Genomic DNA, 13373 nt, shown 5'->3' on the forward strand with positions numbered 1-13373 from the left:
GTATATGATCCTGCCCTTCCTTTCCTGTGAAAAAAAAGCAGCATAAAACCAGTATGACACTATATGTGTGAAAAAAAATCTGTAATCTTCATTGACAAACCTTTCTTGGAACTGTTTTGAGGGGATCAAGCCTGCTCTGAGGTTGGTATCTCCAACACGCTTTGCTTGCCACCACGTGGGATCATCTTGGCTTACAACCTCTAGGACGTGTCGTCTCTTAAATGGCAGCCCAGCCTCCTGGCAGGGAATGGCTCTGTCTTCTTTGGGATTATAGCAGAAAAGCGCCCTCATAAACACCTTTAAAAGAAAGTAACACATCCTTTCTTCTTGTCCTATCTGGAATTTCAAACTATCTTTAAAAGGCTTCCCCAGTGCTTACACTGCTAACTATATATACTCTTCATGTCTCATTTATGCTTTATGGTACTCAGAAATACTGAAACCTAGCAAGCTGCATCTGTATTTTGACTTACTTATGCAGAAAAATAAACTAACTTTCAAGTACATACCCAGTCATTACGTATTGGCATTGTGGAACATGAAACTCAAAGATCAAAGTCCCAAGAAACACAGTGCACAGTCTACATAAGTACAAAATGCAACAAAGGAAAAAAAAAAATAAGGGGAGGGAGAAAACAATAAGGGATTTATGGCTAAGTTGCCTGATTATAAAGACTGTCCTTAAAAAGTTCCTTTAATGCATCGAAATCTACTATTCAACTTTGGATTTGTATCTTAGCACTATTTAACACATCACAGTAGAACTACTTTTAAAAGTGATTTGCGGGGCTTCAAGGAAAAATTCGGCAACTGAGAGCCGGGAAGCAGAGATAGAGGTTGACAGAGGAATCCTGTAAGGGACCAGTCGAACAGTAAGTCATCGCTGATTAAGGAGAGCAAATGAAGCACTCAGAGAGGCATGCTGATGTTTGCAGTGGGCTAATGGGGTCAAATGATGAATGCAGCCCTGTTTGCAAATAGGTCTGTTTTGACTCAAGCAAGTGGCAAAATGCCCAGAGATAATGGACAGATAGCAGCTGTCATGGTAAGAGGAGACCGGTAGGAACACCAATTTTAATTACGTGAATAAAAAGAAGAGGCTAGATTTCAGAAATGCTATGAAAGAACGTGTGCCAAGATGATGAAGAAGAGAGAAGTCACCTAAGTAATTCTATTGAATAAAAGGGCACCGCATTTTACAAGAAACTGCTCTACTATCTTTTTAGTTCAATTATGGGTCTGTGACACTCCTCACTGAAACAGCAGAAATCTTGCATTTACAGAGATGCCAGCATTGTGTAAATATGAAAACGCATGCTTCAGTATTTCACTAAGTTGCGTACCTTACTGTCTTTTAGACGATCTTCTTCTTTGATGGCTGGAATTATTTTTAATGTTATTGATCCCTGAGACTGAGCCTAAGAAAGAGAGAAATGTTTTTTACTTTGAAAGCAGGACAAGGACACAATGCAGACTAATCACGTTCCAGTTTATGAGCTAGCGTCTGTCTCTTCTTCTCAGCTTTAATAGGCCAAGCTAATCCACTATTTAACTTCATTACAGAGACTATCATGATGTTTCATGAATCTTCCACAACAGCGTCCTCCCCATGGAGAAATCCACAGTAACTACTTGGCTAGAACATAATAAGACCTGCATTAAAATTCCTTCATTTGCTTTTAGCAACTGCATTAATTTCTGGATTATGGTTCACAGGGCATTAAATACTTCTGTGGCTTTTAGTACGACACTAACTTAAGTTTTTGCAGACCAACCACTTTAAAGTGCTCCTTTGAAAAATATTGCTGTATTTTCCCACATAGTGGCTAACTGGTTTAGGGTGAAATGTAAACATCTACAAAGTAAACATCTACTTTCACTCTAAAAATCTTTGCTAGTAAATTTCAATTATGAGTTATAGTAAATTAAAAAGCACTTCTAGGTGCTTTGGAACTCTAGAATAGTTTATCTGATCTATTTTAGATGCCTTATTTTGGATGAGATGAACTGTGTTCTAGAGAAGCCTGCTATTCTGCACAGATTAAAAAGAAAACCCGGACAATCAGCTTGGACAAACATTTGTAGCTCTTCCTCAAAAAATAAAACATGAAAAAGAAACTATTACATTGCAGGCATTTAAAACAGGACAGATGAATAGCATCCCAGGGTCCCCACAAATAAAACTTTACACAGTATTTCAAAATACAATTTTGATCCTCCCTCCCCCAAGTTAAAAGCAGTTACCCTCCTTATTCAGGATTATTTTGATCTACATTTAAATTAGGTGATGGAACTGATGCCAGATACTTCAGTCTCCTAGTGTTGCCGTTCTTTTTACTGTATCCCTAACTTCACTCCACACCAAGACAAGGGGAAACCAAGCCACAAGAGGGGAGTCAGAGACAAATAAGCGTAAGAGCTACAACACTTTCTGCAACGCAGCAGGCTGACCACAGATTTGGAGATTTAGAAAGTTACCAAGATTTGCGGGCGTTAATATTAGAGAAGCTTGACGCAAGAATTTGCTAATGTTGCAAGGAATCTGCTGGTAAAGAACAGACTGACAGCTCTACTGGACACACAGCCGAGACTTTCTTCAGCTTCCTAACACACTGTATTATGAATACACTGCTTATCTTCTAGGAATGCACTTTTAATTTGCAATTTGCTTGTCATAAAGCATGAAAGGTAAGTTCTTGACAGAGCAACATGTAACTTTCTATTTGTATCTTACTTGGTACCGATTCAGATCACAGTTTCTAAAGTCAAAACGAGAAGACTAATCCACTGGGAGAAGCAAAACTCTTAATGCAAAGACCAGCAGGGATTGCATCTTTGAGCTCTATATGTATTTTAAACTCATGGTTAAATTTCATCATCTATTGTAATTACTAGATCACTCAACAGAAAAGATCTTGAAATTAAAATCAGTGCAGACCAAAATCTGACTTATTTCTTCTGGTCGTTTGTGAAGCACAGTAATACCATTGACTTCTCTTAGTTCATCTCCAACATGGACAAGACCTGAAAAGATAGTAAGTAAATTAAAATAAGTCTACAGACTGGAAAGCACCACTCCTCTGATGTCCAACCTAAGTCAATAGCATGTACCCCATCTCCTCCCTCCCCCAGCTTAATGGATTTCCTACTAGAGCCAGGTGCCTCTGTTGGCAACATGCTCTGAAGTCTCCCGCCCTTATTCCATATGGCATTTTCTTTCATGCTGCACAGTCTCATAGACCAGCATGGAGATAGAGAATATGTGGCAAGATACTCTGGAAAATCACTGCCTCTATATTTGGATCAGCACTAAGAATGCAGAACTGGAATAGTTTCATGAGGATGATCAAATCTTGTAGTCAGGAGACACGCTGCTGACTATAAAGGCAGGAATGACATGGCCATCAACTGACAGATCAACACTACACAGTCCCAGAAAGAATGTTGGACTAATTTTTTTAACAACCCATGAAGAGGCCCTTAGAAGATTTAGGCTTGTTTATCCAGTTCAGTAAGAAATGTTGTACTTGTGTTATGTAACTAATAAAGAATTAATTATGTAATTAATAAAGAATTTCTCAGTAAAGCAAACAGAAAACAACACGATACACTGAATAAACCAAGACACTAGATTAAAGGTAAAAACCATTCTTTTCTTTTCTTTCTTCTAAAGCTTAGACCTACCTCTCCCACCCCCGTTGGCATTTTTTCCTAGTGGCTATTTTAGAGGAAAACGTATCTAATTAAATTAATAGATTACTGATGAAATACAGAAATGCTAAGTGCACACTCTAGTCATTTCACATTACATTTATCAGATTACACTAATTTGAAGAATGGTAACAATCAAAAAGAAAGCTGTAATTAGCTAGTATTTTTTCATCACAGTAATTCATTAATTTTGGGATTGTATTACTTGTATATTAAAAAAAGTGCATGAGGCTTGGAGTCTATAAATCTCATATAAGGCCAATTCAGCTTATTTAATAAAATCTGGATGATCACCTTCTAGAAAATGGAAGGTCAAATACTGCATGAATTAACCCTGTAGGTCCTGAAAGCATGCTGAATGACAGCCTACGCACGGAAGTCTCTCCGGCCACTAGACACCTGAAATTCAGTTGTCAAGTGAGCTTACCATGTAGGCTCCCTTTATAGTCAACAAGGAAGAAAGGCAATTTCAGCAGTGACCTATCCCATTCTAAAGCTCATTGGGACTATTTGTTCTCCAGCAATATGTCCACCTCCCTCCACTGACTACACAGAGCACCTACATACTAGTTAAGACTTGACATTTAACAGTTGCCTATTAGGATTTCGATAGGCTGTTACTTTTTTTATGAAATAGTCTATACATATATTAAACACCTGTGTCCAAAGGACTGGTTTTGGAACGAATAACCATCAGATTCGGTTAGAGATTATCGCTCTAGGTATGTGTATGCAGTACGTGTGTGCATGCATAATTTTGGAAATTTTAAAACAGTTTACAAATGCAATTTTAAATCCCCTTTTCTTCAGAAATTTACCACTGCGATCAGCTGCACCGCCTCTCATGATCCTTGCTACAATCACAGCTCCTGTATGCTCATCTCTTCTGATGGTAGCTCCCTGAAATAAAACATACCCCCCCCCCCCCAAAAAACCCAAAAAAAATTTGCTTAGAAGTAAGCGGTGAAATAACATGTAAGCTAATGTGTCTTTTAAACTGGAATTAATTTGTTCTATAAATTTTGTCTTCCTCCTTGACAATTTCCACCATTATTGAACTTTTGCCTGTGCCCATCTCATGTGATTGTGGGAAGGTGTACACACCTTCCTTTCTGCCGACTTTGCTGAGTGCTTACACTACCTACATTATTGTGGTGATCAAAGTCACTCAAGTGTGCAAAACGGAATTTCTTACAACAAGCTTTCTCTATGTGTCTTCTGAATCTTTATAGAATACAGCCAGCACTTGTACGTATAAAAGCAAGGAAAGCTAAGTAATTAGATTTTTTTTTTTTTCTTCTCCTACCTTTGCTGGCAATATAAAGCTTTAATCAGGAATTAAACCACTGCTCTCTTCTACTACCTACTGTCATACACAAAAAGCACTTTAGCAGATTTCTTCCCAGACGCAATTGTTTTTTCTTAGGAAATCAATTCTTCCATTTCCATTTGTATAAAATTAGTACCATGTCAATATAATGTTTACATACAGCTATCAAACATACTCCTACCATACATCACTGACTTTCATGCAAATGAAGGTATTAATTCATTGACTATTAGCTACAATATGAAAAGAATTAATATGTATAATAAGCATAATTGCTTCAACATACACAGTTTCCTCAGGGATCGTGTTCCCTGCATTAACTGGCGTTATAAACCCATGCCTACAAAGCATCCCACGCAAAATTGTGAAGGTGTATTTACTAAAGTGTTCTTTTTATGTTATTTTACTAGCTTCAGAACACTGCTAGTTTTTGCAGACTATCTGACGACATCTCCAAGTATATCTCCTCCATACTCACAATAACGCTTTTGCACTACAGAGTTTTATGACTAGAGATGGGTTATCTTATATGTACCAAGGGTTCTTTATTTTTCACTAGCCGAACAATTTTCACTGATTCCTCATCAAAATCATCATCAAAGTTATCGGGAAGAGGTGGAAGGACTGGGTCAAAATTCTTCTGTGCTACAGTGTCATGTACTACAAGCATTGCCTGCATAAAGGAAATAAGAAACAGTAATGTAATGGGGTAATATTACAGTTTCCAGTTCTCATGTTTCCAACATTACAGCGAACTTAAACCTCTCCCTTCCCACCCTCACCATAAATCCCCCCAAAAAGATTTAGCAATTATCTTACCCATCATGTAAACTATACATTGGTATATGTTGACATTTAAAGTAAATCCAGGCACTAACAAAGCTCAGCCTAAATAAACTTAGAGAATGGAGGTGGACTATGGAAAGCAAGAAGTTGAGAAATGTATCCTTTTCTTTTCTGCTCCCTCAGAAAATATTAAGGAGGGAAGGGAAGACAACATGGTGCATTATGCATGAAAGGCCTACGCTGCGTCTTCTCAATCCCCTTCACATCCTAAAGCCTGTGCAGGAAATCACAGTGGAACAGAACTACAGTTTGTAGGAGGTTTTTCCTTTCTCTTAGGGACTCTCTAATGTAACTTTTCCATTATAAAACATTCTATTGGAATTCTGCAAAGGAATTTTGTTAATGTCTCTGGTGTGTTTTTTACCCTGAGATGTGGTGTTGACAACAGCTGAAGTAGCTCTTTTTCTTCATTATTCACTGGTGCAGTCTGCAATTCTTCTATTACCTTTAAAATAAAAATTAACAACCTCAAAATAAAAGGAGTCCACCAAACAAGATCATATATTTGCAAGCGAGTGTTCTGTGTTTGCTAATTTCAATCGTCCTTCAAAGGAGTGTACACAGATGAAAAACAATGCCAATCAATAGTGCATGAATCCTAAAAGAAATGAAAGCTTCTTCATCTATTTTATTTTTATTAGATAGTGCAGGAAGACATAATCAGAAATCAGGATCCTAGCCCCTAAACATACATTTTAAGAGTGATTCCGCCAATATAATTTCAGGAACAAGTTCTGAAATTTTAAATTCTATATGGAATCTGTAAGTGATATGTGAAACAACACTCTTGTGCTTGTACTATGATAAAGGAGTTTAATCCTCTCTGTAACCAGGTAGCATTACCCACATGGAACATGCAACAGAAGTTCCCTCGTTCCCCTGCAAAGCCTGGATACCAAAATATGCTGTGGAGTCTCAGGCCTTCCAAACAAAAGATTAGAGAAATAATGGAAGCACTTTTGCACTAGGCTGGTTGGGTGGGAGGAGAGAGAGGAGGAAGGGACAAGGGGTTGAGGCAAGGGAGGTTTCCTTTCCCTGTAAAGGGTTCTAGATAGGGAAGTCATATAGTGCTGTATAAAACTTCTCCTCTGCTGTTTAGAAGATGGTAATTTTGTATGACTTGACAGGCAGCAGTGCCAAAACTTTTATGGAGGCAGTAGGCTATTTGTGGGAAAGGGGAGAGGGGGTATGCTGCAGGTTAAGATGGGGCAGGGGGGTCTCCTGGCTTTGCAAAGGGAGGAATTCTAGCTCCCAAACCTTCCACAGCCCTTTGCTATGCTTTCGAAGGAAACAGGTGCAAGCCACTTGTAAAGAGCTGTCAAAGGCAGTATAAATTTCACTTTTTCAGGCACGTGGCACGTTACAAACAAATCTAAGATACAACTTTGCTCTGTGAACAGACTGGGGGATAAGTTGATTGAGAGCAGCCCTGCGGAGAAAGACTTGGGGTACTGGTGGATGAAAAATCAGATACGTGACGGCAATGTGTGCTTGCAGTTCAGAAAACCAATCATATCCCAGGCTGTGTAAAGAGAAGCGTGGCCAGCAGGTCAAGGGAGGGGATTCTCCCCCTCTGCTCTGTTCTCATGAGACAACCCCCCCCCCCCCCCGACCTGGAGTACTGCATCCAGTTCCAGGGTCCCCAGTACAAAACAGACATGGACTTGTTAGAGCGCATCCAGAGGAGGACCATGAAAGGGATTCGAGGGCTGGAACACATCTCCTACAAAGAAAGGTTGAGAGAGTTGGGGTTGTTCAGCCTGGAGAAGAGAAGGCTCCAGGAAGACCTTATTGCGGCCCTTCAATATATAAAGGGGACTTAAAAGAAAGACGGAGAAAAGCTCTTTACCAAGGCCTGTAGTGACAGGACAAAGGGCAGCAGTTTTAAACTGAAAGAGGGCAGATTTAGATTGGATATAAGGAAGAATTTTTTTTTCGATGAGGGTGGCGAGATGCTGGAACAGGCTGCCCAGAGAAGTTGTGGATGCCCCACCATTGGAAATGTTCAAAGTCAAGCTGGACAGGGCTTTGAGCAACCTGATCTAGTGAAAGGTGGCCCTGCCCATGGCAGCACAGTTAGACTAGATGATCTTTCAAGGTTCCTTCCAATCCAAACCATTCTACGTGAACAGCAATGCTGCTTGGGTTGTAATGGATTTAAGTCCTTAAGACTGAATGCTTAGCTGGGATAGTCTATTGTCAAGAAAGGACTGAATCCTTTTTGCAGTCTCTCCCTTATGAAGGCCATTAATAACATCCTTTTGTTCTACCTGCCTATGTCTGTCTTCACTGGACATTTAATGACATGGTGTTTTTAAGCTCTCATTTCCTTGATCAATCATGAGTGAAACTAGCCAACAGATTCCAAAAACAGCTGTGGAAGATGAGAAATATGTACACGTATAGCGCAATTGCAAAGCTTTGATTTGTTAGAAAAGCAGGGTTAAATAATAGGAAAACAAGAATTTTTACTCACATCTTCAACTAATCCTGCTGCACTATGTAAAACAGGAGTTGGACTCTGTCTTTCATAATGACGGAGTTTTTCATGAATCTGAAAAAGATTATTCAGGTATATTACTACAGAGAGATACAAAACTTCCTAAATATACCTACACTGGAATATTTTTATATTTAAGGAATATAATCTTTCTGAGATAAGTGTCAGAAAAATAACCTCTCTTGGGGTTATTTTTGTTTTGTTTAGGAGTCTCTTAGTTCTGTTTTTGCTCATGTTAGTTTCACAGATAGCCAGAAAATCTGTTAAGACTTCAGCAGCATAAGGGAAAAAATGAAGCCATCTCACACTGCTTTTTAACTACGGGGCACTGTATCTGCATTTTGGCAATCAAGGCAGAAATGTCTTTTCTGAACAAAATATGTTAACTGTCAACAAATGTTCTTAATTCTTCTGCTTAAATAAATACATGCTTTGGTCAGCATGGAATTCTACAAAAAAAAAAAAAGCTTTGGCAAAGTAAACAATAGATAAATCAAGGGAACAGATAATGAGTAACCTGTAAAGAAAACGTATGTTCATAAATGAACTTTTACCTTCATCAGGTAGCTGAGACTCTTTTCACTGAAGACATCCCTAAGGAATCCCATCTCCTCTTTATGATTTGAATCAGGTCTTAGCTGAGATGTCAAAAGGGCCAAAGTTTCATGCAATCCTAAATTTAGATTCAAGACAGAACAAAAGCTTTGTAGATAGCATGTCTCATGGGACCTTCTATTGCAGACTTAACATCAGCTACATTTACTTGGGTACCATCTTGGTGATCATTAAGTTTGCAGAGAGGTTTGTGCTTATCTTCCACTCATTTTGTAACGCTTCCTTCTTAAGTGGCAAACACAGCTTAAGATATAACATATATCATATTAAGGCAAAAGCTACCAAAGAAATATATATATTTAAAGACATTACTTTTGAAGTTTCCCCTTTCATGTCAATTACCCTTTGTTTCTAGAACAGCTAGCCCTAACAAAATTTGAAGTTATTAGAGTGCCACAGCTGACTTCACAAAATGACTGAACTACCTCCTTTGCTACACAGTTACCAGCTCTACTTCCCAAGCAACTTTGCTTACAAGTGTTATCCTGCCCTTTCTACCTCTGAGGCACCTGTTAGAAGTCAGGCCTGACCAGAGGAGGAAAGGACTGGTGCAGATTTCCACTGCAGTGGAAGCAAAGCTTGTGGCTAGTTTTCTAAAAAGTGCTTAAATCATCAATATCCCAATTTTGCAGTGCACAGGGCCAGACAAACGTCAGGTTTTTCCTGGCGGACCATGACTGGAAAACAAAACAAAAAAACAAAAAAGAAAAAAGGGTGGGCGCTAAAATCTGCTCCTTTGGCTATTCTCTCCATGAACTTTAAAGCGCATTTGGATCCAGGAGACTCAAACTCACTTCTGCTTTAAAACTCAGTATCATTAGCGTACATGACTTCACCCTGGGTAGCATACTGGAGAAGCTGGTTAGGAAGCCTTGAGTGGAATCACTGTCTTTAAAGTCAAACAGAAGAATATTAACAAAGCTTACTAACACCTATTCAGAAAATATTAAGAAGTGACACGGCAAGCAGCAGAGATAGAAGGGCTGATCTTTAATAAGCATGCATAGAAGCCAGTGTTACACTGAGAGGTCCAAGTTTGTCCCTAGGAGCCTGTCTACCAGCATATATTCAGGGGCTCTAGGGTTCTTATGAAACTATGTATTTCCTGAAATCTGACTAACTTTATTCATTTCCACCATTTATACTCCACCTTCCTTGTTTTCTTTTAGGTAATTGCTAAGAAATCTAGTTGAACTATCTTAATTCTATTTTATGTAACTCCAATTCGAATTCATTTCCTGTGTGAAACACATACACTAAGATTTCAGTCACTGGTCTGTTGAAAGCATGCAGATTAGTTACCTGAGTCTTCCGAAAGCACTGGCATGGCTTTGTTCTTAATCTTAGAGACAAATGTTCAACTTAAATCAACACGATTGTTTCTTCTTTCTGGACTGCGATTCAGAGGCAGTCCTGAAATGAGCAAAGATAATACCTAAGCTCAAGCATGCGAGAAAAATGGCAATCATGTAAAAATAGTAAATTCCTACTACATCTTTCTCTCAAGTGTTCAGTTTAACCTGAATTAGGCAGAGTCCTGCAGTTATTCTGCTACACAAGTAACAACATGAAAAATATTATGTTATCTAATAACATATGGTATCTTGGATAAAGCTGATGCTGAAGAGAGCAGATGCTTCCCTATCCTATTCTCAAGACAGACAGTTTTACAAGGCCTAAGTAACTGTCTGAAAAGACAGAAAAGAAAAAAGCATGCTGCAGAATGGATGTCTAAAAGCACCAATAAACACGATATGCAGAGAAATAGAGAGAGCATGCAGGAAGACGCCATCGCGACAAGATGTTCTGGGGCTTCCTAAAAGCACACCTCGAAGGAATCTACATCCCCCAGCATTCTGATGCAGACCACGCTACAATTACATGCAACTCATTAAAGCTAGGAGGAGTGTCACTCCATCATCCTTGGTCATGGGTACTAAGGATGCTACAACAAATAAGGCTACTTCCATTGCTCAAAAATTCCATTAGATGCTTTTGTTGCTGATTTTTCTTGTCACTGAGAGCAAATGACTCCAGAGCAATTTCATTTCAAACTGCAAAACTGAATCTATGCTTATAATTGCCAGTCCAAGATGAAACACTTTGTGCGTTCCAGGGCATTTAAAATTTCATTCATGCTCATAAAATTAATCAGAAAAATAAACAGCCATAACAGCACACAAAAAGGATTAGAAAGAAATGTGGGATACTCGAACTCTTTGCTAAATGCAATAAAGGATGTTCCTTGTGTTTCTATTTGTAGATAAATCTCTTGAAATTTTGATCGCGTGACACAAGCTTGATCGTTTTCTGATTCAACTTTATTTTGATTAGCTGCCTGAAAATACCGTAGTACTGCATGGCAAATTAGCATATACCAGTTTAGTATTTTCTAGATTCCTGAGTTTCTCTACAATGTACTGAAATATTAAGCTCAATAGTCACCTGAGTTTTACACCCCATATTTTCTACTGCTATGCCTAATTAGCCTACCTGGGTATCAAAACATAACTGAGTTCACTAAGCAAGTGAACTGAACGAGTGTTGAAATTTCACTCTAATCTATGGATCGTACTCAAGTGTATTACATATACTACACATTTATTTAACTTTCAAAAGCATTTTTATTACCTATTGCTTTGAAGAAATAAACATTTCACACACACACCCCCCACTTCATGCCCAAAGAAATGTATAGGCAAGTCATTCAACTGCTCTGGTTCCTTGACTATTGCATTTCATTTGACATGTATTTAAAATCTCTAATTATCAAGAAAGGGAACTTCAATTGTGTGCTCTGTCTTTGTAAGAATGTATGCTTCCCACAGTCAAACTTATTTAGCACCAAACCCCAAGAAAACCCGAGTTATTTTCCAGACTCTTAGCGAAAAAGCATCCTGCACAGAAATCTGGAAAATATATGCTTTAACATCTCAAAAACCTGACAGCAAACTCAGGAGCAACAGAATTAAGATGAGTTAGGCCCAGCAATCAAAATGGAGGCTTCCCCTAGAGGCATTTCCCACTCTCTGTAAAAATCCTGTTAGCCAGGACTGACTGGAATGAACAGTCAGAATAATGAAGAGCATTCCGTAGCCAATCATTTGTCATCAGCACGCTCCATGTCAATACTCAGGGCTGGCTTCAAGGTATTCAATTCAGCCCCAGCATGTGATATTTTGCAAGAGGGGCTCAAAACCATGAATCTGTCCTTTCATCACTGTAATATGAATAGGCTCAAACACACTTTTCCTCTTCAAAAATACCTACCCTAAACCATAATTCATTTTTCACACATATCCTTGCCCAGCTGTTCCCAAGCCAGAACGTTTGAGCCACCTTCCTTGCCTAGGAAAAGGACTGCTGATATTTGGAAAGAGCTAAATAAACTGAACTGATGCTGTACATGGGTGCAAAGAAGGGAATTAAACAGACACATAATATGCTCTGGCATATCCCCATTACCTTTTAAAATAAACCTAGTGTGGTTCACAGCCTCATACAACATAAAGCTTCTGTAATCCAGATGTAGCGGTCAAAGCAGTAGAAGACCTCGCTTTGGAAAGCAGTTGCATTTTAACATCTTTCTGGGAGAAGATCACCGGTGATGAGGACAGAAAATGCATCTGCATGCTAATAAGCCCATAGCTGATAGCTATGACACAGGATTTCTCCTCTTAGCTTTTGTGTACAAAAAGTGTCCAAATCTGACCGAACTAGTCTTTCGCTAGGTACTACACATACTTTAGCACTAAAAGAGCGACTGCTCTGATGGCTGAACGAAGCACGGACAAAACCGCACATCGCTCCCTGTTCGGCACCACGGGGACAGGCTCTTCGTCCGAGCCCCCACTGCAGGCGCGCAAGTCCACGGCCCTGCGCTCGGGACCAGACGCAGCCCGTGGGCCAGCGGCCGGGACTCAGCCGGGCGCCCCTCTGACGACCTGGGGGCTTGGCTGGAACCCGAGGGGCGGAGCACGGCGAGGCGGACCAGCTCCCCCGGCACCGCCGGGCAGGATTATCCCGCCTCGGAGAAAGCTTTCCATGCGCTCCACCGAGCTCGAGCACCGATGACTCTGCCGGCCGCAACGCTAGCGCGACCGACCCTCCTCACGGCTCAGCCGCGGGCCCAACGGGTATGGAGCGAGGTTACGCCCCGGACCGGACTTCCTCGTCGACAGCGAGACGTCCTCTTCCAGACCTGCTTCCCCAGCCGTGAGGCCGGGCTCTGCGAGCGCCCGCGCCTCACAGCGTCAGAGCCCGGCCCGCCCTCTACCTGCTCCCCCAGCCGTGAGGCCGGGCTCTGCGAGCGCCGCGCCGGCCCCATCTCCGCCACCCGGAGGACTCCGCAGGGCTTCCACCAGGCACGGG

General features: G+C 40.3%; 1 protein-coding gene across 2 annotated transcripts in view; it reads right to left on the reverse strand.

Annotated features, from left to right (window-relative positions):
* MPP3 (membrane palmitoylated protein 3) overlaps positions 1-10418 on the reverse strand; it is a 22810-nt gene extending 12392 nt beyond the window's left edge. For both annotated transcript variants that reach the window (XM_019473156.1, XM_009283047.1), the window contains exons 1-9: positions 10305-10418; positions 8942-9060; positions 8364-8441; positions 6252-6332; positions 5577-5714; positions 4530-4611; positions 2939-3024; positions 1344-1418; positions 101-297 (exon numbers count right to left, since the gene is read on the reverse strand). In XM_019473156.1, the coding sequence (XP_019328701.1) occupies positions 101-297; positions 1344-1418; positions 2939-3024; positions 4530-4611; positions 5577-5714; positions 6252-6332; positions 8364-8441; positions 8942-9060; positions 10305-10329 (881 nt within the window). In that variant the 5' untranslated portion in view covers positions 10330-10418. The remainder of the gene's footprint in view (positions 1-100; positions 298-1343; positions 1419-2938; positions 3025-4529; positions 4612-5576; positions 5715-6251; positions 6333-8363; positions 8442-8941; positions 9061-10304) is intronic.
* Between the last annotated feature and the right edge of the window lie 2955 nt (positions 10419-13373).

This window comes from Aptenodytes forsteri, unplaced genomic scaffold (assembly GCF_000699145.1).
Source record: "Aptenodytes forsteri isolate BGI_AS27 unplaced genomic scaffold, ASM69914v1 Scaffold492, whole genome shotgun sequence".
Classification (NCBI taxonomy): Eukaryota; Metazoa; Chordata; class Aves; order Sphenisciformes; family Spheniscidae; genus Aptenodytes; species Aptenodytes forsteri.